Below are 27,500 nucleotides of genomic sequence, written 5' to 3' on the forward strand. Positions count from 1 at the left end.
TATCTGCGCGCCACTATGACAACGGAAAGATTGTCGGGCTTGACTCTGATGAACATTCACTACGAAAAGCCCGTCGACTACGACGCTGTGATTCAGCGTTTTGCGGAAAGATACCACGAAGAATGCTTTATATGGATCCCGTCTTTGATGAAACACAAAATTTAAAAACGTTAACTGCAGTTGTTTCACTCTATATTAATTAAATACGCGTGAAAGCACAATAATCGTTAATAAGGTATAATTGAACAATGACAAAACGAAACTACTACTAATTGATCGTGAGACACAACGAACGTTGAGGACAACCATTGGGTAAATATTTCTTCTCTATGAAATTGTAACACGCTGACTTTGCCTCAGAATGCCAGAAATCGCGTTTTCGAGGACTACAAATTTCAAAATTTCCCGGGGATCCCCAACAGGGGCGCCGCCTTCGGCGGCACCTTTAACCGGACCCCATTTTGTAAAAACCTGGATCCGCCCCAGGAAACGTGTAAAACAATTCAGAACTGCACGTTGGAACAATTAATACCGTCATCACTTAAGAATTACGTAGCTAAATGACCCAGATGTGTTTTGAGTCTCCTAATTTATAGGGGACGGGAGCAGGACTGAAATGGGGGGGGGGGGGGGGGGCCGGGAGATAAAGGTTCGGGAAGCGGGAGGTTTTGACTTCCGAACGTCCGAACACATGACATTCTGGTCGAGTTGCCATGAACACCAATTAGCCAATATAAAAAATACCATAATACTCTTTGTCTCTCCAAAATTTGGCATAAGCACTGTTTTTTATTTTCTCTTGGGACTACTAATGGTCTCAAGAGAAACTGGAAAATATTGGAGGGATAAACAGAGTCTTGAGGTTTTTTTGACATTGGCTAACATTAGGGGTAGAATGGCGGAGGACAAAAGAACCATTGTTATTTCGATCAGGCCTTGCTAATCAGTGGGGGGGGGGGGGGGGGACAGGGAGGTTCGGACGATGCCTGTATTTTAGACGTTAGTTGAAACTTCGTGGCCGGGTGCAGAAACAAAGTCAAACTTAGGCCTCGGTTTTCCAACAATTTTATCTTCAGACCTTTATACAAGTGAGTTGCTTAAATAGACCAATTTCGATATATAAAAATTCAGTCCTAAAACAAATGGCATCAAGTAGAGGCTCTGGGGAATAAATATAAGGAATTGTATGAGTTTATTCCCCTAAGCCTCGAGATGATGCCTTTTGTTTAGGATATTTTAATACATCAAAATTGGTCTATTTAATGAATGTTCTATTGCGTTGCTCTCACACAACTAATAGCCTTTTTATTCTAGGATTAGCCAAAATAAAATGACTTGAAATGGGGTTTTGTTAAAGGGAACGTCTCCTCCAACAAAACTTAAATCAGGAATGTATTTTAAAATTCTTCAAAGAAGCCGTTTGTATCCGAAATGAGATTTTTCTTTTCAAATTTCCCACGCGCCACTAACTTGAACAATTATTGTTATAAAACAAGAGCAATTTTTGTCACAACAACGGGGAAACCCTAACACATCACAGTTATTCCAGATTGCCACGCCCACGAAACTTGAAGTGAGAATAAGCGATTCTGAAATTCAATCTAAAATAAAACTGTTTTTGAGAAAAAAAAAAAAAACTCGAACAAATTTTTATGCAAACAATGCCTTTTCCGGCTCGGAAATTGCCTGATTTCAAGCTGAAGGGGAGTAGGTACGAGTCTATAAATTATGGGATTAGTACGTGTAGGGCATGCAAAGGGAAAACGTTAGACTGCAATGACCAGAACCAGGTTGCTGACCAGCGGTTTTCGTTAAAACAATGGTTTGCTGGGGGTGCTCAGTCTCGCGGGCTCAGAAAACCTGGTTGTGGTCATTGTTATTTCAGGTTTTTCCATGCAAAGCCTTTGCTTTTGTTCATTAAGCCCATTGTTTTGTGGTGTTCTCGTAGCCGTCGTCGTCGTACTTGCGTAAGCTCCCTGATGTCATCCAAAGCAATAGACCATTTTCGAATTCTCACGACTGGACTGGATCTAGCATGTAATGGAGTCTAATGCGCGCAAATCTTTCCAAATGCAAATTAATTTGCCCGCATTAGCCTCCATTTCATGCTAGATCCAGTCCAACCGTTAGAATACGAAACTGGCCTATTCTTGTCAGGACTACAATCAAGAAACCCGGACGATAGTGCTTTACTTGATTATATGACTCCCGGGGTCAATTTAATAAAACTTTTACACTTGTAAAACACGTGCAAAACACGTGCAAAACACGTGTAAAAGTTTTATTAAATTGACCCCTGGGTTCAAACTATTGATTTACGATAATTCAATTCGTTGCGAAGTTCAACAACAGCAACTCGAGTTTACGGAGTGCGAACGACTTTAAACGCTTTAAAATGCCACTACGACCAAAAAAATAATTCTTCTTTTTCTTTGGATTTCAAAACTATGTTAACTAAAAACTAAGTAACCCAAGTTTTAAGTTCTGATTTTAAAAAGACACCTGTTTATTTTAACTGGAATTTTGTTATTTGTTGGTCCGCCATTACTAACTTTAAAATCTTGAGAGAGCTGGGTCGAGGAGGAAATGACGTCAAAGACTCACTAGTTTAAGAATGCGATGCGTGTGTACGCGGCTGAATTAATATGCAGCACGGGAGTTTTGGGCTTTTAGATTTTTTGAATCGTGTTTTGCATATATAATAAGTTGCGTTTACACGCTGGAGTTTTAAGCTAGTGAGTCAATGACGTCACTTTTCCCTGGATCCAACCCTGTGAGGTCCAGTGGGTCAGTTTTGAACGTGAGTAATGTCGAACCGTCCATTCAAAATAAACAGCCTTTGGATAAAAATCAAAGCTCAAAATTTTGCCAGTCGGGTTTTAAGCGAACACGCTTTCAAAATCTGAGGAAAAAAAAGAAAATGATTTTTTGATCATAGTAGCACTTGAACAGTCACTCAAGCAGTGGTCTTAAAGGTAATAAGATATTCTGGATAGCACTGGAAGTCCCGGAAAACCACAAAGACTTTCGGATTGGTCACATTGTCGACTACAGAATCAAACAAGACCTCAGGCGCATGCTGGAGCAATGGTGGAGGCACTAGAAGTCCCTTTTGTCCCGGCGCAAAGAATCCCACCACTACACGGGCCAAATACATGCGCCTCACGTTCAAGCTATCGGGTGTGGCGTAGGTCATTGAATAAGACGCGTTTGAAGCAAAATAAACTCCATTTCCGTACAATGCTCCTGCAACAAATACAGATAGAAACCATACATACTTAATACATACTTAATTGATCGCTCCCCATAGGAGCTTTTCAGGGCCAATGAAACACAACGAAACGACAGAACAGAACAACAACAACTGTTAAGAATCCCAACTGGCTGGAAGCAAACCAGTTGGCTATTTACAAGTGCGGCTGGGAAGTTGAACCAGGGACTACCAGGATCAAATTCAACGAGTAGTCAGAGCGGGTCTTGAACCCGGGATCTCCGGATCTCAAGGCAAGCGCCCTAACCACTGGGCCACACTGCCTCGTTACATCGCCATCGTTATTTTGACAAAAGGCAATGACTAAAACGGCGCAATTTTCGTCGCCTGTTAATTAGCAATAATAGCGGAGCTCAGGGGACCCGAAGGGCCGCCAAGCGGAGCGCCATACTAAGAGAAACCCGTGAGTTCCTTGTCTTATCTCATTGTAATCATGGGTTAGCGATATTGCTCGTGGACGCGTACGCACGACTTTACCCAATAATTTAATAATACCTTAATAATATTCAAGTAGAAACACACAGTTTTGAGTTTACAATACATGTTTCGGATGACCAACATCCATCGTCAGTTGCGAATACAAATGAACCGCTAGTCGGGGTGATATAAAAGATAGCTAAATAGGAAGTATAAATACTAAATAAAAACGTGAATGTGGGGCACTGGAAAATACAATGATAGAAAAACCATAGGTATTTAGTACGGAAAAATTAAATGAAAGTGTTAAATTGACATGATTAACTTGCTTGTTTAATGAAGGGTTTTTCCAACCTATGTGCAAGGCCTCCTTGACTTTCAGTTGAAAAGGCGTGGAGGCGGTGTCAAGGATTGAAAAGCAATTCTCTGAGCACAAATCTCTGCATGTTTCTGACTCATAAATGTGCTGAAAGATTTTAAGATTTTAATTTTTCTGTGTTAAATACCCATTGTTTTTCTATCATTGTATTTTCCAGTGTCCCACATTCACGTTGTCATGTAGTGTTCATACTTCCTATTTAGCTATCTTTTATGTCACATCGACTAGCGGTTCATTTGTATTCGCAAGTGACGGTGGATGTTGGTCATCCGAAACATGCATTGTAAACTCAAAACTGTGTGTTTCTACTTGAAAATTATTTGATGTCTGCTACTAGTACCCCAATAATAATAATAATAATAATAATAATAATAATAATAATAATAAGCCTTGGTTACCACTTTCCAACAATAAGGAAAAGGTAAAGGTTAGCGTTACGCAGGCTCTTCCGTTGAAAATGGTGCGCGGTCGAAAAATCAGGGCTTGGTGACTAGTCACCAAGCCCTTATATTTCGACCGCGCACCATTTTCAACGGAAGAACGTTACATTAAGCTTATGGTAAATGCTAGGCTCGATTTCCAGCCGTTTTGGGAGTTCGGCTGGAAATCGACGCTAGGTAAATGTGGCTTTTTATCGTTACTTGAGGAGCAGCACTTTGGGGGACACTTTGTGACGTTAATTGGCTTTATTCCGAGGAACGAGTGATGTTGAAGTTGGGGAAAAGAACAAGGGGAGACTTCGTGACGCTTATTGAAATCCATGCGCATCTAATTAAGGGAATTTCCAGAAAAATCAGTAAGATGTGGTTATTCGGCTTTCCAGACAAGGCTCACTAAAACTATGCAAAGAGGCTTAAAACTCACCGTTTCTTCCGCAGAAATTTCTATTAAACCCCTGTAAGTTGATGGCTTTAACATTGCAGCCTTTGGTGCCATGGAAGAGTTGTCGCTCATTCTGGTTGTTGTAACCAGATCTTCCATTATTTCTTTCCACTTCCTGTCTGTACGTTGTATACTGTGTGTAAAGACAGAGGTTTTGCACTCGTTCGATGCTCAAGATGTTGCCGTTACCTCCCGTGTTGAAGAACCTTTCAAATACCTGTCTGTATTCACCTCCTGAAGGGTTTAGATTTACCAACAGCACTGGAATGGGGCCCCCATCTGGAAAGCAAGGCTGGGGATTCCAACAATCTGGCGTAACAATCCCTGCGATAAAACATATTTAAAAATCATACCATCAGCCAGGTGAGTCTAGCATTGACAAAAATAATCCCTTTTACACTTACAATGACAAAATTACAATCGTGAAAATTCCTTGGGGCAGTTATGCAAAACTCAGTCGTAATCATTGATGATTTCAATCATACGTCCAAAAGCTGTGCCACATTTTAAAACTCCATTGCAGTTCCCCCTCTTCCACATTAGTAGGGCAATTTTTATACTGAGGATTAAACAAGTTCTTTCCCTTTTGAAGTCAATCCGTAATTCGCATGATGCCTTCTGTTAGCCACTCTGTCAGCAGAGCCTTTCTTAAATCGACGAGAAGGAAAGGACTCTGCAGAAATCTTTTTAAGTCTTTATTGAGTATGCGCAAGCCGTTGTTTGGAGACAGTGTCACACCCAGATCAATCCACGATCACAGTTCTAGACGCCATTTTGATTTTCGTACTCACGGCTCGATTTTGACCTTCGCTTTGTCAAAAGGCCCGGTGGCCTCATGGTCAGTGCGCTCGACTCCGGATCGAGTGGTCCGGGTTCGGGTCCTGGCCGGGGACATAGACCATTTTGCAGATACAGCGGCCATTTTGATTTCCATAGTTTCGAAAGACATTATGGGATACTCAGGGGGCAAAATAATATTCATTTGACCCCTGGGCATCCCATAATGGCTATTTGAAACAATAGAAATCAAAGTGGCCGCCGTATCTGCAAAATGGCCTATTGTGTTCTTGAGCAAGAAACTTTATTGTCACGGTACCTCTCTCCACCCAGGTGTATAAGTGGGTACCAACGAATTTAATGCTGGGAGTAACCTTGCGATGGACTAGCACCCCATCCAGGGGGGAGTAGAAATACTCCTAGTCGCTTCATGCTACAGAAACCGGAAATAAGCGCCGGCCTTCTAGGCTCCTAGCAGACTTGACTTTACTTTTACCTTTGTCAAAAATATGATGCACACGCTGCCTAAACCGGTTTGACTGTAGTGACTAGCCTTGCCTAAACCGGTTTGACTGTAGTGACTAGCCTTGCCTAAACCGGTTTGACTGTAGTGACTAGCCCAGAAACGTGGGCTGCGGCGACTTAAAAGACTTGACTCGTTTTCTGTAGAGCCTCCCTCTGGTGAGGTTTAGCAAACTCGAAGAAGACTTTTTAAAGAATCAGTTGAATATTTGTCGTCCTTCGCCCCGCTTAGAATTTCTAAATGCACCAAGATGATTTAATTCACCTACCGGAGTCCGTAGCCATTCTTCGACTTAGACGAAGAGGTGGGTTCTGGCTGCGGGTTGAGAATACAGTCATTGCATTGAAATCCACTTTGAATTCACAATTCTGCACAAAAAGTCGAACTTCGCGGCATTGTTGATTGTATGCGTCTTCCAGGGATGCGCTAATGTCTTCTTTAATACTTATCTCCTTATCGAGAAGGATAAAATTCCATCGGACATACTTCGTCAGAAGCTTGCGTCTTTCCAAGTCGCTTTGCTGCTCAGACAGCCTTGTAATTTCCTGCCAGACGCGGCCGACCACTTTGGACACATCATTCGCATTTCCACGAACGGTGATACCGTTTTCGGACGCATTACACATTAACTCGACCTCGTGGTGAATTGCGACCTTGAAGAGCGAAGACCAGCACTCTTGGGTGATCTGAGGCACCATCTTGTGGGTTATTTTTTGACTCGCACAATGACTAGCAAAAAATTGTCGCATACTGCTTATCGTGTTGACGATGCTCGGTCGATTCTGGCCATACACACGGAATTGCGTCGGAGAAGCAGGAGGGCTATTGAAAATTTGCTCGTCATCTGCTTTGCATTCCTCTAGATCTGGCTGCGATAACGGTACCAGTTTGAAATCGTCGTCTGACGGATTAGTACTTGACAAGGGAGAATACTCTTCAAGCATTACAAAAGGGACAAATTCCAGTTTCATCTCATGAAAATATGACATCAGTGTGCTCTCTTCAAGAAATACAAGTTTAATTTCGCGAAGTGACCTGGGAGCCTGGACCAAAAAGCTCAGAATACCTCCAGATAACACTCGAGACGAGTCGCCTAACGACAAATGCAGGGCTCCGGCGCCAATAGCTGGGAGAGCAATGGAAACTAGTCCTTGTGCGTCCGCCAACTGGAGTCCCTTCTTCACACCGAGTTGTAAGTCGAGAATTTGTGGAGAGCCCGGGTACGAAATCACGTGAATAATGTAACAACAAGGAAGATTCCCGGATCCAGTCATAACAGTCTCGCCTGGAAGTTGAACGCCATTTTCAGTGATAACTCTTTTACACTCCTCCTTGAGGGAAAAGCCTCCTGCTTTGGCAATCTCTCGATTCAGTTGACCACCTTTGTTCAGGTCGAGGTTGTCTTTGTTTATTATCAGAATCGCGTGCGTCGACTGCTTTGTCAAATCGCCGGAGCAAAATTGAATTCGGGTGTTTTTAATCCAGGTGCTTCCCCAAGGATTGTCTTGTTCCATTGGCTCGTCTTCATGGATTTTAGTTGTCGAGTTGATCGGTGCTGATTCGACTGTAAATTGCTCCTGACAATGAGGATAGAAATGACAATGTTGTTGTGGGTGATGAATAATACGAACTCACTAACTGAGCGGGAGGGCCGGACGGGAAAATATTTCGCCCGAGGTCATGCCGTAAGGACCGAGCGAAGCGAGGACCGTACACCATGACCAAGGGCCAAATATTTTCTTTTCCGGCTAGACCTAAACTCAGTCAATAAGCATTTTATCATAAGGACTCTTTACACTATTCATGAGCACTCAGAATATGAAGTTTGAACAAAATAAATAACATTATCTTATTATACGACTAGCTCCATGACCGGGAAAGATGAACCAAATCCCGCGCTGTGATTGGCTACCCGAGCGGGCAAGATAGAGCTATGCTACCCGTTCGGGATTTCCCGCTTAATCCCGCAAGATCAAAGATCATGTCTTTGCTGTTTTATCCCATATAAAAAATCCTTTATTGACCAAGTTTGTTCGGTCAAGATGGCTGGATATTGGCCTCGTTCTTCTTTTGCGTGTTTACGGACCTCGACTTCGTCTCAGTCCAAAAACACGCAAAAAAAGAACTTGACCGACATCCAGCCATCTTGACTGAACAAACTTGGTCATTAACCCATATTAGGCTGATTTAGCAACAGAACGGGAACGTCAGTGGCGACGTCGCGCGCAGCAAAAACTAACAATGAGAATTTAGAATAGAGAAAAAAAGAGTGGAGTCTACTCTATTCTGAATTCTCATTGGTGTTTTTTCTGCGCGCGCCGTCGCCACTAACGTTCCCGTTCTGTTGCTAAATCAGCCTATTATATGGCCAGTACGGCCCCGCGCGCGTTTTCATTGTAAAACAATAAGGAAAACCCCCGTATGAGGGCCGGACGCATTGGCGCGAGAAGGGCCGGAAAACGCTTTACGGCCCTGCTAGGAACACGTATTGCTCCGTGCGAAAATGTCTTGCATGTTTAAAAGTGACGAAATCCTCAAAAATCGCATCGCACGGAGCAGTGCGTATTCCAAGCAAGGCCGTAAGGGTTTTTCCGGCCCTACTCGCGCCAATGCGTTCGGCCATCATACGGGGATTTTCCCAATAGTTTACAATGAAAGCGCGCACGGGGCCTTACGCGCAATATGCTAATAATAAAGTGACTATAATCAAAGACAAAACAAAACAGCAACATATATACATTGGAAGATATGAAGATATAAACACGAACCAGCAACTATCACTGGAAATGAAGAAACTACAATACTCTGGGACACGCAAATACACCCTGATAGAGAATTAGCATGTAACAAGCCAGATATTGTGATCAAAGACCATAAGAACAAACCCTGCAAACGAATCGGTGTGGCAGTACCATCAGATAGAAACACGTCAACAAAGACCATTGAAGAATTATTTCAAATATAAGGACCTCAGAATTGAAACAACCAGAATGTGGGACATAAAAACAGAAATAGTACCAGTTGTTATTGGTGCTTTGGGGCTCATCATGAAGGAAATGGAAAAACACACATAAAAAATTCCTGGGGTAATCAGCATCAGTGAGTTGCAGAAAACAACCTCATTACGAACAGACAACATACTGAGGCAGGTTCTGTACCAAAAGCAAGATCAAGTAGCCCTGGTGTGCCACTGGTTTGGACCCTGCACTCCAGGAGTAAATAACAAACTAAACGGCAGTAATTTACGCAATAATAATAATAATAACAACAACAACAATAAAAACAACAAAAATATAAACAACAATAATAATAACAACAACAATAACAATAACAACAACAACAACAACAACATTAACAATAACAATACTAATACTAATAATAATAATAAGCTCCTCTTATTCTGGAGATAACAAAGGCGAATCAAATAAAATTAACCGGGATAGACAATAAGAAGTGAGTGGAACAAAATGTAAACTAAAATAACGTTTCAATGACGAAGAAACTGGGTGTGCATAACAAATTAGCCTCCCACGCAGTCGTTTTTCGGGAGTCGTAATTCACCTCCTGCCTAAAGTTGCAAGACCTCTAGCTTTACACTATCACAAAAATCTGATAAGGTACTCTTAAATAGGGAGCTTAAGTAACGACGACACATTGGTGACAAAGCACAATTTTCTACGTTTATTAGAAAAAAAAGGTGGAAACACTACCATTTTTCACCGCGACGCACAAAATTACGTATATCACAGGATATCTGAATCGATATTGAATGAAAGTTTAAACCCATTTAACCTTGATTCAATACGCTTTTAACAATGTTGGACGCACAGAACATTTGGTTCAACAAAGTGTTGAATGCATGTTGAGGCAAAAGCCCAAACCGTTTAAACGGGCCCTTAAATTCCTTATTATTATGCTAATCATGCAACAGGTACACGTACTTGTTGAGTAACTTCACCAATAAAGTTTTCAACGTCATCTAAGGTTAACGCTTCCTCTCCATTCTTCGTGTTGCACTTTTCCTTTGAAGACAAAAAAACAAGAAAATAACATAAAACCGATACGAAAGATTTAAAAAGTGAGATGAAATTACCTATTTACTATTTCAAACGGCAGTGGTTAGTTCCCAATTTTTTGTTTGACAAAGATTCAAGGGCTTTACAAGATCTAACACAAGTGTATCCTAATCCATACCTCCGTCTCGGGTTCGCCTCGGCTTTCATCGGGTTCGTTTCGGTTCCCATCTCGGTTCCTCGAACGTAGCTACGTATTTACTCGAATAACCGCCGCATTTGGGACAAAAAAGCAAATAAGCGCCGCGGTCCCAATGGAGCGCTTATTCGAGAAAATGGGTCATCGCAAATGGTGACTTAAGAAATCAATTTCTGCATGTAGCTAATCGGAAACGAAATCTTTTTTTGCAAAGAATAAAAATCAAGTAATCTGCTTTACATCGACGCCGAGCCGTTGTCTCCAGAAACTTTCTTTTGCTCGTCACTGTGGCATTAAATAAATACCTGGAAAATCTTGACCAGGAGCGTACAACTTCCCTGTATTTTTACGGACCGACTTATTTTTAGATTGATTTTCCCGCGAAACCGGACCTTTCCAGCCAATCACAAATCTTGCATGAGAAATTGGGACCGCGCACCGGTGGCTCAGTTGGTTGAGCACCGGGCTGTCACGCGGGAGTTTGTGAGTTCAACTCCCGCCGGACCAACACTCAGGGTCTTTAAATAACTGAGGAGAAAATGCTGCCTTTGTAATTACATCTGCAAATGGTTAGACTCTCTAGTCTTCTCGGATAAGGACGATAAGCCGGAGGTCCCGTCTCACAACCCTTCAATGTTCATAATCCTGTGGGACGTAAAAGAACCCGCACACTTGTCGCAAAGAGTAGGGCATGTAGTTCCCGGTGTTGTGGTCTGTCTTCTGTGGTATATCATGGTTGGAAGGGTAAAAGGGCGCACTTAATTTGGAGCCTCGCTCTGTTGTGTGACCCCCACCACAGCCTGTGGTGAAAGTGATTAAATAAATTAAATAAATTAAATTATTACCCATGGGATTGAGAATGGCCACAAGTGAAAGCCAAATCTTATTTAAGAACTCGTCTAAAAACAGGTTGATTTTACCGCCTAGTTTCCTAAATCTGTCTGCGACCAGCTAACAAATTCATGGTCATAATAATAGGATATCACAGCACTGTCGTACTCATGCTTGCCGTTCCATAATAATTATAACAATAGACCTCTTTAGCTTGTACGTTTTGTTTTCCCATTTCAGACCACGTGATGTTCCCAAGGGGATTTTCCTTTTGTTTTTTCATAAGTTATGCATACATCTGCACGTGCATAAGACGACATTTGAAAGAAACGTGGTCTGAAATGGGAAAACAAAACGTACAAGCTAACAGAGGTCTACTCACTTTCCTCCATCAAGGTCCTAAAATTTGGAATTCTTTCAGTGCCACGATCAGTCATTGCATCTATCAGTATATTTGTTTTCAAAATGAAAGTAAGTGAATTTTTATTATCTAGATAACGAAATAACATTATTTCGGTCTGTTCTGTTTAATTTTACACACATTTTTAACCTGATAATTGTTGTAATTTCCCGGTAAGCCTTGTGTCCTTTTGCAATGCTTTTATTGTAACGAGGGGGCTTCCTCGAATAAGCCCGGGGGTTTCCAGGGCCCTCTCGCCATAATGCGTAATTAAAGGGGCTAGGTCACGCTATTTTAGTTAATTTTGTTTCATTTTGTTAATTATGAGCTCTAAACGTCAAGTTGGCAGAGCAAGAGTCTTTCATTTGCAAAATCACGGCCACATAACAACTGAGAATGATTTTCCAGCTTTGTAAATGACATTTTGATAAAGATTGATATAAATTTGAAAAAAGGTGGGCCGACGTTTTTCAAATTTAACCAAATTCAATCCACTTCAATCCTCTCCAGTTTTGTCCATCTATGTCCCTTCTTGGCTTCCCTGTGTTTTGTTAGAGTTCTTCTATAGTTTTGAACAGTTATTTTGATATTTTAGTTAATTCTATGACCATTCGATCACTACTGAAATTGCTTAAACTTGCGTGACCTAGCCCTTTTAATGTAACTTAACATTAGGCGAACTTGAAATGGCAAAAATAACTTGATTATCGGCATAGGTTACTTACTTACTTACTTACTTACTTACTTACTTACTTACTTACTTACTTACTTTACTTACCGGCAAAGGAAAATCAGTTCTGTTAAAAACCTCGTCAAGATAGGATAAATCGATGGCTTCAATCTCGCCTCCAAGAACAATAACAGGAGTTTCCGTGATTGTCTCCACAGAACAGGAATATTTTCTCCCAATCGACCGTAAGAATTCCTTGCCAGGCCCTTCCACGAAGAACTTATGCAGGCCCGGTTGATTCAACTTTACCGTTGCAACGGTAACTTGACTACCTATCTCAGCCAAGAGGGATCTGATATTGCTCAATTTATCGCTCGCGGAGATTGAAGAATCGTGAAACGTTTCGCCGTCTCCTAGCCGACGCAAAAGCCGCTTGACGCGTTTGAGTCTCTTCTTGAAGGAGGGAAATACACGAGGTCCGTACTTGATCAAGTATTTTACAAAAGGGCTTTTTCCATCCTCAATCTGCCACAACGATTCCGAGGCCGGCTTCCAGTCAATGCTGAATACTTCTTCAAGCAAAGAGGCTTCTTCTTCTTGGGAAGGAGGAACAGGTTCGCTGTCCACGACGATTACTTCCATCTCAATTTTAGAAGGTGTTTGTGTGTCGAAGGGAAATCCCCACGCTTCGCCCTAATTAAGGACAAAGGCTGCTGTTAGCTTCGCGAGACTTAGTGCTACTATGACCAAAAAAATTAATTCTTCTTTTTCTTTGGATTTCAAAACTATATTAACTAAACACTAAGTACGTTGGCCCAGGAGGGTCACAGTCCAGTTTTATTTTTCACAGTCCAGCTTTAATTTTGTGAGTCGTCATCAGTTCTCTTACAGGTCACAGGTCACGGGTCATTGTTTTACCAATACAGAAAGTATCCTTAACATTCATAAAGCTAACCTTAGGCCTAAAAGCTTTTGTTCAGGCTTATTTAGGCCTAATGTTAGCTTTTATGAATGTTAAAGATACTCTCTATATTGGTGAAACAATGACATGTGACCTGTGACCTGAGAGAACTGGTGAGGAGTCACAAAATTAAAACTGGACTGTGAATAAAATTAAAACTGGATTGTGAAAATTTAAAACTGGACTGTGACCCAAGTTTTAAGCCTTGATTTCAAAATGACACCGGTTTATTTTAACTGGAATTTTCTTAGTTACTAACTTTAAAATCTCGAGAGAGCTGGATCGAGGAGATCCAAAGACTCACAAGTTTAAGATTGCAATGTGTGTGTACGCGGCTGAATTAATCTGCAGCACATGAGTTTAGGGCTTTCAGAGTTTTAGAATCGTGGTTTGCATATAAAATAAGCTGCACTTACACGCTGATATTTTAAGCTAGTGAGTAATGGCGGACGGTCAAATCCAAAACTGACGCTTAAGGAGGCTCCCTAGAGTTTTAGGGCCGCGCGCAAGCTGGGCACTAGTATGGCGCGTAAAGCCTGAATCGCGCGTGTTTTTCTGATTTTTGTGACGTCAGCGTGACCAAATCCGTAAAATCAACCGCTAATTTTTCTCGCGTTTCCTTCGGAATTTTTTTTTTTTTAAGTGGCTCAGTTTTAACCACATACAGTTCCTATCAAATACCCTATGTTTGCTAAAATCTGTCAGAGCGAATCGAATATATTTAGGAAAATGACAAATTACAGAATATTGGCAAACCCGTCAGAACGACCTTGACTTTTTACCACATCAAAATCTCAGACAATATCATTTCCATAATTTGGCAAAGAATAAAAAAGTATAGATATAAAGGAATTTAGGCCAAAGATAGGAATATATCTGCCCGTCATTAGGTGTGATGTTGCCCTGGAAAAGACCATAATCCAAATATTGACACGCCAAAAATAAGCTTTATTATATCGGTACCCATACTGGTAAATCTCTTCAAGGAAAACTTTAAGAGAAATTAACAAGCTTTTCTTTATTTTGTAAATCGTGCCCTGTAGTGAAGGTATTCACAAATACTCTAGGGAGCCACCTTAAAGTAAACAGCCTTTGGATAAAGCTCAAAATTTTGCTAGTCAGGTACTAAGAAAACACACTTTCAAAATATGAAGAAAAATAGGAAGTGATTTTTTGATCAAAGTAACACTTTAATAATAATTGCACCGCTATACTTAAAGCTGCGTTTTAAGAAATTTGCATAATTTCCAGACATCGGAAAGATCACTTTCACTTTCATGAATTATCGAAAGGGAAATTAGACTATTTCCGAAAATACGACTCTCGCGTAAACAAGAAGCTTAAAAATGGCTTAAACGTGAGGCGAGAGAGGCCACGACGCTCAGCGAATGAAATTTAGGGAAAAAACCCTTGTCATTATGTGCAATATTCTCTTCCTTGTAACGGCATCGTTTTCAACTCCCAAGAGTGATTGGTATAAACTTTCTCCTCACATTGTTAAGCGGACTGGCGGCCAGAGTAAAGGGATTTTTTGTCAAGATATATCATCAAATTTCCATAATTGACATAAAAAGTAATATATGGCTGTCAGTAAGGAGGACGAGCTCCGTGACCGGGCAAGATGAACCAAATCCCGCGCTGCGATTGGCTACCTGAGCGGGCAAGATGGAGCTACACTGCACGCTCGGGATTTCTCGCTTGGTCCCGCAAGATCAAAGATCCTTTTTTGGTGTTTTATCCCTTATAATAAATCCTTCATTGACCAACCTTGTTCGGTCAAGATGGCTGGTTATTGGCCTCGTTCTTTTTTTGCGTGTTTATGGACCGAGACGACGTGAAGAAAGAACTTGGCCAATATCCAGCCATCTTGACCTCACGCTTTGTCAATAAGCCACATTTATTTTATCTGTAAGATAGTACGCGTGCTGTGATTGGCTAAATTAGCGGGCCGTATTCCACAGTACGGCCCGCAAAATTTGAAATTTCGATGAAACATTCCATTGCAAGTTTTTCATGTCATCTCTATTACATAACCTTGTAAAACTGTTTGAATCTTGCAAGCGACTATTCCAAACAGCTAAGAGGATTTCGTTTTTCGGATTTTGACACGGCAATCTTTGTGGCACTTGAACCTTCCGCTTCACTTCGCATGTAGTTTCCCTTCCCGTGCGGCTCATCGCTGATTACCACACAGATATAATAAACATCTGCTAACCGAGTTCGAGGGCCGTACTGTAAAATTACGAATCCTCGTTTTTTCCCGTGGATTTATGGCCCTAGAATGAATCAACGGGAAAATTTTCGGTCCGTAATTTTAAAGTACGGTCCTTGAACTCAGTTAGTTAGAGGTATTTAATATTCAGATCTTGGGAGTGAAAAAGCTATAAAGAACATTGCAAATTTCCGATTTCGGCTATTCCAGAATTATGCAGACGAAGTCAACTTACTTATTCTTTCGTCGACGATGTCTCTGTCTCGTTGGCCAAAGCTGGGAAGAAATTCATCCATCTCTTCCAATACACACGTACTTGGCAACGACAACTGCAAAGAATGCAAACCAGGAATAAGTAAGTCGATTTTTCCCAGAAAATATGCAATACTTGGCAAATTAAATGTCCGTCACGCAACAGATCCCATTTGATGAGGTGAAGGAACTTGCGCGCCTTGCGAGGTTGTGGCGGCCCCGCAAGTTTACTCCGGTTTCCTCTCGTGGCTCTCGATTCGTTTACATGATACCACAAGAAAATGTCATATCGGAACGAGTCATACCGTTGCGAATTCAGCCCCGTTGTTTCACCGGAGCGAGAATTTCGTACCAGTACGAAATCCCGTGTCATGTAAACGGGTAGCGCATACGCCATGTTTGTTTTCGACATCATTGTCCTCATGGAGACACGATACGAAATCAAAGAGTTCTCGCAGTATGTTTTGACAAAGAAATCACTCTCCCCTTTATAAACGTGACCAAAACGCAAAACACTGTAAAGAAGTTGTGCTTCAAGTTCTGCTCTGATGACCACTGCTTAGGATAAAGCAAGATAATTTAATACCGGGTTCATGAAGACATGAACCACTGAGGCATGACAATATGTGGCGGAAAAAGAGAGAACTTCTAGAAACATGACTATTCTACTTAAAAGGACAGCTTCTTTTAAATTAAATTGGTAAAAATTTACACACAAAATTGTTAGAAGTTTGCAAATCAACTTATTGCCTTAACTTGGACTGAACCCAGGCATGAACCACTGAGGCATGACAATATGTGGCGGAAAAAGAGAGAACTTCTAGAAACATGACTATTCTACTTAAAAGGACAGCTTCTTTTAAATTAAGTTGGTAAAAATTTACACACAAAATTGTTAGAAGTTTGCAAATCAACTTATTGCCTTAACTTGGACTGAACCCAGGCAAACATTAGAATGCGAGCAGTCTCTCTTTTGCGCTAAATCGTTGTAACGAACGAACACTTCATAATGGCTAAAATTGCGGGTCGCAAATACGCGTTTGTTTGAACGATTCTAGAGCAAAAGAGAGACTGATCGTAGTCTAGGCAAACATGTCATGGCAAAAATGAGATGGATGTTCGGTATTTCCGCTATATTTTTTTTTTACAAACCCGACATCTGGGTATTAAAGGGAGCAACCCTAAAACCAGGAATCCGGAATCCGGAATTACAGGTCATTCTTTTACCAATTCAGAGAGTAAAAACTATCCTAAACATTCATAAAAGCTAACCTTAGGCCTAATTAGGCCTAAACAAACGTTTTTAGGCCTAAGGTTAGCTTTTATGAATGTTTAGGATAATTTTTAGTCTCTGTATTGGTAAAACAATGACCTGTGATTCCGGATTCCGGATTCCGGATTCCGGCTATCAGGGTTGCCCTATTAAAGGAGCTCACCTCTCGTTTGATCGTCAACTGCATTTGTCTGCAATGTACCAATATTCAAGCTGTCTTAGTTTGGTTTCTGTTGAATTTAATTGAACTGTTAATTTCAGCTCCGCAACTGCGGATTTCTTTAAAAGGATTTACGTCTCTTTTTCCCGAATAATTTGCATAAATTGATTAATTAATAACAGCGTCAGTGGGCAGTTTTCACTTAATTCACGATTGGAACTACTTGCTATGAACTGACAAAACAAACTACACTCCTAAAGCCACGTTCCGGCTATAATTAACCAAACCAGGAAACCAAAATTTTAGGAACATACGCAGGCTGAGAATCCATGTGAGAATCGGTTCAGAATGTCTTTATTTTGCCCATATTTGTTTTTGTTTTTGTGAGTAGTATAAATTAAGGTAAAAGAAATGTCAAACTATAGTCCAACAGGACAATTAACTCAAATACTTTGAGAGCTTTCAGTTTTTGGAACATAAACAATGTGGATTTCTCACTGCATGTTGCACTAAAGAAGCTCTCAGATTGCAGTCGAACGTTTTCACTCTCGTTTTGGTTAATCTCTACTTGAAAGTTGTTATAAGGAGGATTCGTATAAAGTAAAGAGTGTAGTGCAAATTATAGCCCTTCTGTAGTCCTTTCCTTCAAAACGACCACCGGAAATACGTCTCATTGCGTTCGCAGGCTATACAAATTAGCATATCAGAACTTCAATCATTCCACTTTTTTCACCGACCAAATGCATCGAAGTACAAACGGCTCTTGTCTGGCATTTCTCGGAAAAAAAAAGGCAAACAAAATAATGAAAAAAATAAAAAATAAAAAAGTGCCAAGTGTTGAAAAACGTCAACAGCATACCACAAACTTAAGGAAGATTTCAAATGCAACCAGAAATTGTACACTTTGACGTGGGTCCAAATTTATTATACTAAATCAACCTTACCCTTTAAATTGACTTCTAAATCGTGGTTGATTCAGTTACTTAGGTTCCTTGCACCACTTGTAATACTTGAACTACGGTAACATTTTGGCCCACTTTGAAGTCGCCTAAAAGCATTGATGCTCAAAAGAAACAGGCTACAATTTTTCGCCCCAGGCGATATTTTAAAACATTCAAACAGTCAAAACACGGAACTTCATATTCCATTTATATCATGCCTGGGCATGAAATAAATGACGTAATTTTCGCTGTCACGCAATAAAAAATAAATCGAAAACCATCCAGTGGAAAAAGTCAAGAATTCGTGATGTTGTAGAAGATTAATGAAGAAGACACTTCTCCAAGTTTTAGGTCTGTGCGTTTCCCCAAACTTCAGATATTCGTCGAAATGTTTCGCAGAAATTTACAGAGCCCAGTATGAAAACGCCATGTTGGTGTACATCTGTGGTGCACCAATATGGCGGCCGGAAAATAGTGTCAACATCTGTTACTTCCTTTCGCTATCTAGGCGAGTGATCATCTGTACTGAACAAACAGCTATTTACCTAAGCACTTTTCCTAATGCTCTAAATTCTAAAAAGGCTCAAAACCATGAGATAAATATATATTTCTCAATAAACTCGATCGTCGCCTCGTGTCACGCACCGCTATAACTCAGAAATTCAAAATGCTCTGGTTTCCAAACGAAGCACGCTATTGAGCTTTAAAACTGCAAATGGATACAAATTTACCGCCTCTTATGCCTGATGAGGATAAAAACTTTCGTGGCTCTTTAGTTTTGGATTTTAGAAAATGACGACGTCACGTGAAAACGATCTATTCGGGAAATATTACTATTTTTGCCTCGTTTTCAGGTTAAAAGACTTCTTGCAACCAAGCTTGGTCATGTCTTTTAACGAAGATGAGGTCTGTCCTAAAATCTTGCGATCAACTGCATTCTAAACGTCTTAAAGTAAGGAATTTTTGAGAGTAATTACATAACTATTCAAATGAATAAACATAACCATTCTCTTTTGATTTAAAGACTTCGCCTCTAAAATGATTGCTGAAGCTTCGCGCAATCAATGAGTGTAGAATGCAATGGGAGAACACTGCTACAGAAATGGAAACCGAAAATGAAGTGTAACTCAATTGGTACCTTATTATATCGTTTTACCTCTAAGAACGACGCTGTTGTAGGGTTTTCCCGACTTTGGTGCCAATTTTTATTCCGTCTTCCCAGATTTTTTCCGTGTTTTGAAATATTGTTACCGCTGAAAATTAAAGAGTTCAAGCACGTTTCAAGGGGCTTCATGGCGACATCGGGGTTAATTAATTAAGGGGCATTGATTTTTTTTTTTAAAATCGGACTTTGTGTGGTTAAAATCGAAGTTACTTTTGACGAACATCGGAGTTTGTCTTTTCGAAAATCAGAGTTTGCGTTTGCGAAACCGGAGTTTGTTTTTCGAAATTTAGAGAAGTCCAGGCTGAAATAGGAGTTTTCTTGTTTCCGCAAAATGTGAATTCCGAGTTCGTGTTGTTGTGTTTTTTATTGTTAAACTGAATTCGGAACAAAGGATTCCGGACCCTCCATCTGACTGCCAATTCGTGATCGTCAATTTTATGATCATTTATACATATCTCGTATTCGGTACCTTGTGTACTCGGTACCCTGGCTTCGTGCCAATGGCAGCATAGGGTCTTCGTTCTAGATCACAGGGTCTTCGTTTTAGATCACAGGGTCTTCGTTTTAGATCACTGGGTCTTCGTTTTAGATCATAGGGTGTTAGGTCTTAGGTCTTCGTTTTTGGGTCTCCGTTTCAGAAACACCCTATCGCCTACATCCTTTACGTAGACTTGACGGTCATCCATGCAAACTAATGAAACCCTTTGTTTCATTCAAGTTACAACGTTTTCGTATATACACCATGATTTTGTGGTAAAGTCAGACTCGCACAGGAACTTGCTAGCCAATTGTTAACCCGATCCCTTGACGTCCGGAATAGAGATTTTCAGAAGGGTGAAAGAAGACTTCTGGCACTATCTTTTAAAATTGTGTCTATATGATGACTAGGCGCCTGTCAAGGTTTCAAAATCCGTAAATGACCAGCAGGTTTTAGGCACCCATCTCAAATAGGGCTGATAAACAGTAAGTCTCAACACTGTTTTTCATAAACGACAATGTTATGGTGCAATACGAAAACATCAATATGCACTCGTTAACGTGACGTAATAAGATATCATGACAACAAAAGAGCTGAAAGAGCCATCTGAAAACACCACTCATTATTATTTTAAGACGAACTCAGTGACCTCCATTTTCTATTGCTGGGAAGTAACAAGAAGGCCAAGGTAAATCTATTTCGCAAACTTGAGTTAAAACATTCTCTGGAGCGAATTCATAACCACCTTAAAATTGTCCAATTGCGAAAGCAGCTGTGAGAAAAACTTCAGAAGAATGAAAAATTGTCGGGCAATTCGTCGGGAGACGGGACAAAACTCGGGATTAAAATCAGAAAATATGACAGATCCAAAACAAAACTTCCAGTGTAAGTTTATGGCACTTAATGAGGTCCGTAAAGAACCAATGCCGAGCTCTCTCCCTTCGTGAAGACACCCCTGGAGAGTTATGAAGATGACAAAAGGGGATGACAGACTAAATTTCTAGCTGATTTCAACATAGGCAGCCCAAGCTCGCGTCACTACAGACACCCGTTGAGAATTTAAACGCGTTATAAGACTTTATATGGGAAATCAAATACCGTCGATTATAAAGCCTAAAAGATGCTCAATTTAAGTCAAGGCTGCACACTACGATTCCGACCGTTGTCAGCTCAGAGGCGACTTCGTCTTAGGACATTGAAAACACTGAAAACACAGAATTCCCGAAACGGTGTAATAAGCTCCAAAAGGCACAAGAATACACCAGAAGTGAGTTATTTTTATTCACTTTATTGAATGAAAGTTAAATTGAGCATTTTTTAGGCTTTACAATCGACGGTATTTGATTTCCCATGCAAAGTCTTATAAAGCGTTTAATTCTCAACGGCCGTCTGTAGTGACACGAGCTTAGGCTGCCTATGATTTCAACTGTAATGATCTTTTCAACGAATGGCTTTGCATAATAGCTGATAATAGCGGAGTCGTCGCTGACATCACCAATTGTCATTAATGTACCAACCACAGTTTCACTGGTTGTCGAAACAAAGGGTCTTTGGTTCCTGTGGTTGGTACATTTGAATGACAAAAACAATGTTTGTAAACAGATATCTTCCCTATAATTGCAAAGTCATGTTCTCTTTTTGCATTAACAACAAGCAAAGAAATAGAAAACTCGAATTATAAGATTGTTCGTTTTGGAGACTTCGAGCGATCCACAACGTCGCTGCAACCTGTTTTTTTGAGACATTGTGCGGCCGCCAAATGCACTAAGCTCCTGTGTGATCACGAGTGACAAGTTCAAACGTACAACAGAATTAATTTTTTCGTTTATTGAAACTTATTTTCCTGCGCTGGCAGCATAACGTGATGCAAATAATTATCGATCGACTTAGAGTTAACTGTGTTGATTTCAACTTTATCACAAAGCGCGGATGATGAACACGTTGTGATAACGTTGACACAGTCCGTAATCAAAAGTGAATTAAGTCACGTTATTTTAACAGCATTTATACCTTGTAATAGTTTAAACTGTAACGAAACGGGTTCGATTTTTTAGGGATATGTCGGGAGTTTTCCCGTCATAACAATAGCATTCAAAAGACACACAGATGTTAGAGAATATTTACATAATTGTCAATGTTTGTCACAAAGACCAATATGGCGTTCATCAAGTGAAAAACGAACCGCGGAGTAAGTATATTTTAAGAAGGGTTACCTTTTTTCAACATGTACCAAAAAATCGAGGCTCAAAGAAGGATTTTCGTGATAGATTGCATGTAGTTGCTATGAAAGGAGAAATCAACATCCGAATCCCTGGAAATCGATCCGATTTCCTCGTCTTTAAAACTACAGTACAAAGCGCACACTATTAAACAACATAAAAGATTATGTTTCCAAATTTTGGGTAAATACGGCTTACCTGGTTCAGTCGAAATTATATCGAAAGCTGTATATTCTTCCGCTAGTTCAGAGTTTGGTAATGCTGACGACGTTCTTTGTAACACGCAACTGACTCGAGGCGAATCATCGACAACAATAAACACAGTACTATCACGTGCCAAAATATTCTTTGCGGTCACGCAATGATACAGGTGCGTCACAACTCTTAGCGTCACGAACAAACCATGTGTGCACTCAGTGGAGCTCGAAAAGATATGACGCAGGTTGAAAATATTTTGAAAAGTTATTGATCTCATGGGGAAACTTTGAAACTGACAAAACTGACAAAATTGGTTCGAAAGAGTATTCCAAACTACCAAAGGTTTTTTATTTGAAATATTATGAAATAATAAAATAAAATACAGCAAAAGAACATTTTAATTGAGGGGCCTGTTCACAGAATTCGAAGTTTAGCATATGGTACGAAAAAACTTATCTCCTACTTATCTTGAAAAAAATAACGTCTCATCCAGTTGTCCTCAAAGTATGAACTGAAAGCGTGAACTGAAAAATTCTGACCAGGATTCGGGATTCGAATCCATGACCTCTGAAATTACGGTGCCGTTCTCTACTTAAATCCCATAATACACCTCTTAGACATGGCTTAAATACAGACGTTTATGTGTTATTGTAAAACTCCGGGCTGAAGAAATCTACGTGAGCTAGACGAAACGCGTCGGGGAATAAACAAGTTTTACAGATACAATTCGCAGAGTGCTGCTCACCAGTTTAGTTTTTCAAAATGTTTGGGAGTCTGGAAAAGGCAGGGGCGAGCGGCTAGCTGGCTGCAAAGCTCCTTCGGTCCGACCTCGTTGAGCTGCGCCCGTACTGAGCAATTCAGTCTTCGACTGCGAGTAAGGGCGATTACTAGGTCAAATACTCTTTATTACCATAACCCGGGCGGAATTCAAATATACATTTCTTTCATACAATAAATATTATTTTTCACATGGTTCGTTTTTCTTTGTTCTTCCAAGCCGATTATAATGAGCAACGAGGAGTGGGTGGGAGGGGATGGGAATGGGAGAGAGACAGGGAAGGAAGGGGAGAGGGAGTGGGGAGGAAGGGGAGAGGGAGGGGAGAGGGAGGGGAGAGGGAGGGGAGAGGGAGGAGAGAGGGAGGAGAGAGGAAGGGGAGAGGAAGGGGAGAGGGAGGGGAGAGAAAGGGTAGAGGAAGGGGAGAGGGAGGGGAGAGGGAGGGGAGAGGGAGGGGAGAGGGAGTGGGGAGGAGGGAAGGAGAGGGAGGGCCTGCAACGAGCCTCCATCTTTTCCCCTACTAACGTTCAAAACAAAGAAAGGTTTTGAATTTAATTTAAAAAAAAAACATGAAGCCATATGAGCTCTTCGTTAAGAATGGCAGTAGAGCTTCATTTTTCAAATGCTAGTTCTTGTTCAGTATCACACGTTCATTATGATTTAACGCATTTTGTTTGACGTGAAACTTATGACGAGCTGAGATATACATAGCTTTTGCTCACTTTTGATTGGTTGATAAAATACATATTAATTAGGGGGCGTTTGGGAAAAAGATGGGGGTTTTCGTTGAAGACCCTCCCTCTCCTTCCAGTCCCCAACCTTACCCTTCCTCTTTTTCTACAATCTAACAACACACCTTTCTGGTTTGTCCACATTCTCGTGCTGTTCAACAACTTCGGTGTTGCAATTGGTTGCTTTAGTCCGCCTCTGTGGGATCTTTACTGCAATCGAGCACGTTCCATTTGGTCACCCTCAATTACACTCACTCAGCTGCTGAAATGTCAAGCTCCCATGCTCTTTATCACTTCTCAGGGCAAAAAAATGTTTCAAAAAAAGAACGTCAGTGAGGCTAACTTTTTGGATCCTAACCTCCTCACACTCTTTTCTCCCACATATTTTCTTCCTCGTTCGGCGCCATTGGTTCAGCTACCACAACACCTTCTCTTGTCAGCCTTAATAATTTCCGAATCAATAGCATCCTGAAATTGACGAGCTTGTAATCGGGACTTGAAAATTTCGAGTCCCGCCAATAGACCATTTTCGAATTCTCACGGCTGGACTGGATCTAGCATGAAATGGAGGCCAATGCGGGCAAATCTTTTCAAATGCAAATTAATTTGCTCGCATTAGCCTCCATTTCATGCTAGATCCAGTCCAGCTGTGAGAATACGAAACTGGCCTATTAACCATTATTTCGTAGATGCCCATGCACATTTGTTACGTTCTCAGCGTTCATTGTTCCTAGCCAGTGCCCTTTGTCATTCACGGCCATGATATCCCTCTTCGACGCTTCATTCTCATTGGCTTCAGTCTCCTTGTCAACGCTGTCGATTGAGATTTCTTGATACTCTTCCGCTTGGTCAAAGTTAAACAACTCTTCTGCCGCCTCTTCAATACTACGGCGAGCGTTCTCGTAGTTCTCTGACTCATTGCCTGGAATTTACAGAGCCATTGGGTAAGAAAAATTTCTTCTTCAGACTCACTCATTTCCGACAGCTTTGCAGTAAAGTGGCGAAAGTTGTCAGTACTATTCGACACTGTTCAAATCCCAGTACGTACCTTCTCTCCCGTTCATGCATTTCTAAGCTTGTTTTGCCCGCCTTTGGGTGGTTTTAGTCAGCGTATCAAACCCACCCCCACCCCCCCCCCCAAAAAAAAAAAAAAAAAAGTTTATTATACTATTTTATAACGTGGAAACCCAAGTACGTGTTCTATTGTTAAGCGTGTGTGCGGAAAACTATTTGTTTCCGGCAGTCGTCCGCGTGTCAAAACAACGAAGAAAATACATATTAATATTAGGGAGCTTAAGCATGCGCGTGTTTGAGACGCGACGGCAACCGGAAGTGAGCTGTTTTCCTTTTTAACTTGTCTTCACTCAACCACATTTACATTGCCGAGTATCTTTTCTCCACCAGAAATGATTAGTAGAAAAATTTGGGAGATATCAGTGTCCTGGCACGCAAAATGTTCACTTCCGGTTGCCGTCCGCGTCTTATAAACGCGCTTGCTTAAGCTCTCTATTATACGACTGTTTTACGCCACAGTACTAAAACCTCGCTAATACGAAAAATAAGCCGGTTATTTTTAGGTACCCTGTGGATATGTGATTCATTTATCTGGGGGGGGGGGGGGGGGATGCGCCCTCGGTGAATAAATCACATATCCCCTCTTTGCCTAAAACTAACCCTAGCAAGTAATAGGGACGAGGTGTTCTAACTCCGTGAATTAAAGATATTAATAGAGAGCTTAAGCACGTACGTTTTTGAGACGCGCACGGCAACCGGAAGTGATATATTTTCCCTTTTAACTTGCTTTCACATAACCACATTTACATTGCTATGTATCTTTTCTCAATTATAGATGTTGTTTCACTTTAGAGACCAGAAACCAGGAAGCAAGTGCTAAAACGTAACCAGGCGAAGATCCGTTTTACCAAGAGATTATGAAGGTAAGAGAAGTAATCCCTCATACTGGCCCTATTCCCATCGTAATCCCTCTTATTTTTAGATGATATCAATTTTCCCGCGGATGATGTTACCGCGCGCGTTACGTGGAAGTTTCGTGAAGGAGGGAAGTGCAGCAAATTCTGTACGATGCCATTCTCCGTTTTCAAAATTGAGTTTCATGGCCTGATAAAATTCATTGTCTGCAAGATACAGGTTTGAAACATGCATCCTTGGAATTGCTTAACTGTCTAGTTTACAGTGAGACCAATTTGAAGAATTTCTAATCTATCAAACCGTGTTAAATAATTTTGACAGATGCAGATATGTTTACCTTGGTTGCGTTACTTGTCCATTTTAGTGCGCACTTTCTCATCGTCTACAAAATTCTGTCGCTTACAAAACTCGTCTCTGTCAAGATACAGTTTGCAATCATATATCATGGAAATCGATTAACTGTATAATTCACTCTGATAACAATTTCACGACTGTCTAATGAAGGAAACCGTGTTAAATAATTTTGAAAGAGGGAGCTATATTTTACGCGTGCATTGCACGTTGTACGGTTTTAAAAATTTTTATCGCGCGGTCAATTTGAAATTTTCCTGTCATGTGTGGTACTGTTTGAAAGCGTTAGCTGTCTAATTTATGAATATCATAGAATTAAGTTACCATAGTTTAAGTCCACTAAGAAAATCGAGAACGCGTTGACCAAGTCAGGAATATGTTACTTGGGTGACTGTAGTCTGCGATATTTCATTGTGTACAAAATTTTGTCGCCTATAAAAGTCGTTACTTTCAAGATACAAGATGCAAAGATATATCATTCAAATCGCTTAACTGTGTTGTTTACAGTGATACCAATTTCAACACTGTCCAATGTACGAAAACGAGTTTAATAATTTTGAAAGATACAGGTATATTTAACATGCGTGCTTTGCAAATTGACTTCCATCCGATACCACGTGTTCATACATTTTTATCGCACTGTTCAAGTTTTCCTTTCATGTCTGATATCTGTCTAATTTATGAATATCTAAGAATTAAGTCGTCATATTTTAATCCCGCGAAGGAAATCAAGAACGTGTTTACCTAAGTCAGCGATAAATTACTTGTTGATTCACTGTAGTCTGCGAATTGGCAATGTTCACAAAATTCTGTCGCTTATAAAACTCGATCCTTTCAAGATACAGGTTTCAAACATCTATAACTATAACTGAAATCGCTTAATTGTCTAGTTTTCAATGATACAACATTCAAGGTTGTGCCATATACGAAACCGTGTTAAATCTTTTTTTAAGGAGACAGCTATATTTAACATACGTACTTTGCAAGTTCACTTGAATCCGATAACACGGGTTCAAAAATTTTTATCGGACGCTTGATTCAAGTTTTCCTTTCATGTTTGGTACTGTTGTAGAGCTCTATCTGTCTACTTCATCCCCATATAAGAATTAAGTCATCATATTTTAATCCCGCAAAGGAAACCGAGCCCCTGGAAACCGAGAATGCGTTTATTAAAGTCAGAGAGATCGTACTTATCGACTATAGTCTTCCATTTGCCATTGTGTACAAAATCCTGTCGGTTACATAACTCGTTCCTTCCAAGATGCAGGTTTCAAAACATAAGTCATTGCAAAGTGGCCCATGATCGAAGACATTTACATCCCGATGGGGACTCGTGAATACTCGGAAAAAATCCGAGTATTCCTCGGAAGGAGTCGAACCTACGATCTTCCGATTACTAGTTTGGATGCTTTACCAGTAAGCTATAGGAGACTCCAGGCTCCGTGTACACGTCTCGCCTTACGATTTTCCTATAGCTCGGTGGAGGAGCATCC

At 40.6% G+C, this 27,500-nt stretch overlaps 2 protein-coding genes across 5 annotated transcripts in view; both read right to left on the reverse strand.

Moving 5' to 3' along the window:
- Nucleotides 1-1,049: 1,049 nt before the first annotated feature.
- LOC138003513 (protein mono-ADP-ribosyltransferase PARP14-like) lies at nucleotides 1,050-22,331 on the reverse strand. Of its 4 annotated transcripts, XM_068849618.1 has the most exons (9): nucleotides 22,222-22,331; nucleotides 19,318-19,414; nucleotides 17,224-17,290; nucleotides 15,771-15,864; nucleotides 12,471-13,055; nucleotides 10,191-10,271; nucleotides 6,518-7,826; nucleotides 4,932-5,273; nucleotides 1,050-3,246 (listed from the first exon to the last, which is right to left on the reverse strand). In XM_068849618.1, exons 5-9 carry the CDS (start codon nucleotides 13,002-13,004, stop codon nucleotides 2,957-2,959), a joined length of 2,556 nt encoding a protein of 851 aa, XP_068705719.1. In that variant the 5' UTR covers nucleotides 13,005-13,055; nucleotides 15,771-15,864; nucleotides 17,224-17,290; nucleotides 19,318-19,414; nucleotides 22,222-22,331; the 3' UTR covers nucleotides 1,050-2,956. The 4 variants fall into 4 exon arrangements, with proteins under 4 accessions (XP_068705719.1, XP_068705718.1, XP_068705720.1 ...); XM_068849617.1 differs by lacking the exon at nucleotides 19,318-19,414; XM_068849619.1 differs by lacking the exons at nucleotides 19,318-19,414; nucleotides 22,222-22,331 and adding an exon at nucleotides 18,165-18,310.
- A 4,211-nt stretch (nucleotides 22,332-26,542) lies between these two features.
- The window catches only part of LOC138003515 (cullin-associated NEDD8-dissociated protein 1-like), a 57,250-nt gene continuing 56,292 nt past the window's right edge, over nucleotides 26,543-27,500 (reverse strand). Inside the window, exon 41 of the mRNA XM_068849621.1 lies at nucleotides 26,543-27,500. This exon is cut by the window's right edge and continues 668 nt beyond it. The gene's annotated coding sequence lies outside the window, so the exon portion shown is untranslated.

The sequence above is a fragment of the Montipora foliosa genome, chromosome 5 (assembly GCF_036669935.1).
Source record: "Montipora foliosa isolate CH-2021 chromosome 5, ASM3666993v2, whole genome shotgun sequence".
Taxonomy (NCBI): Eukaryota; Metazoa; Cnidaria; class Anthozoa; order Scleractinia; family Acroporidae; genus Montipora; species Montipora foliosa.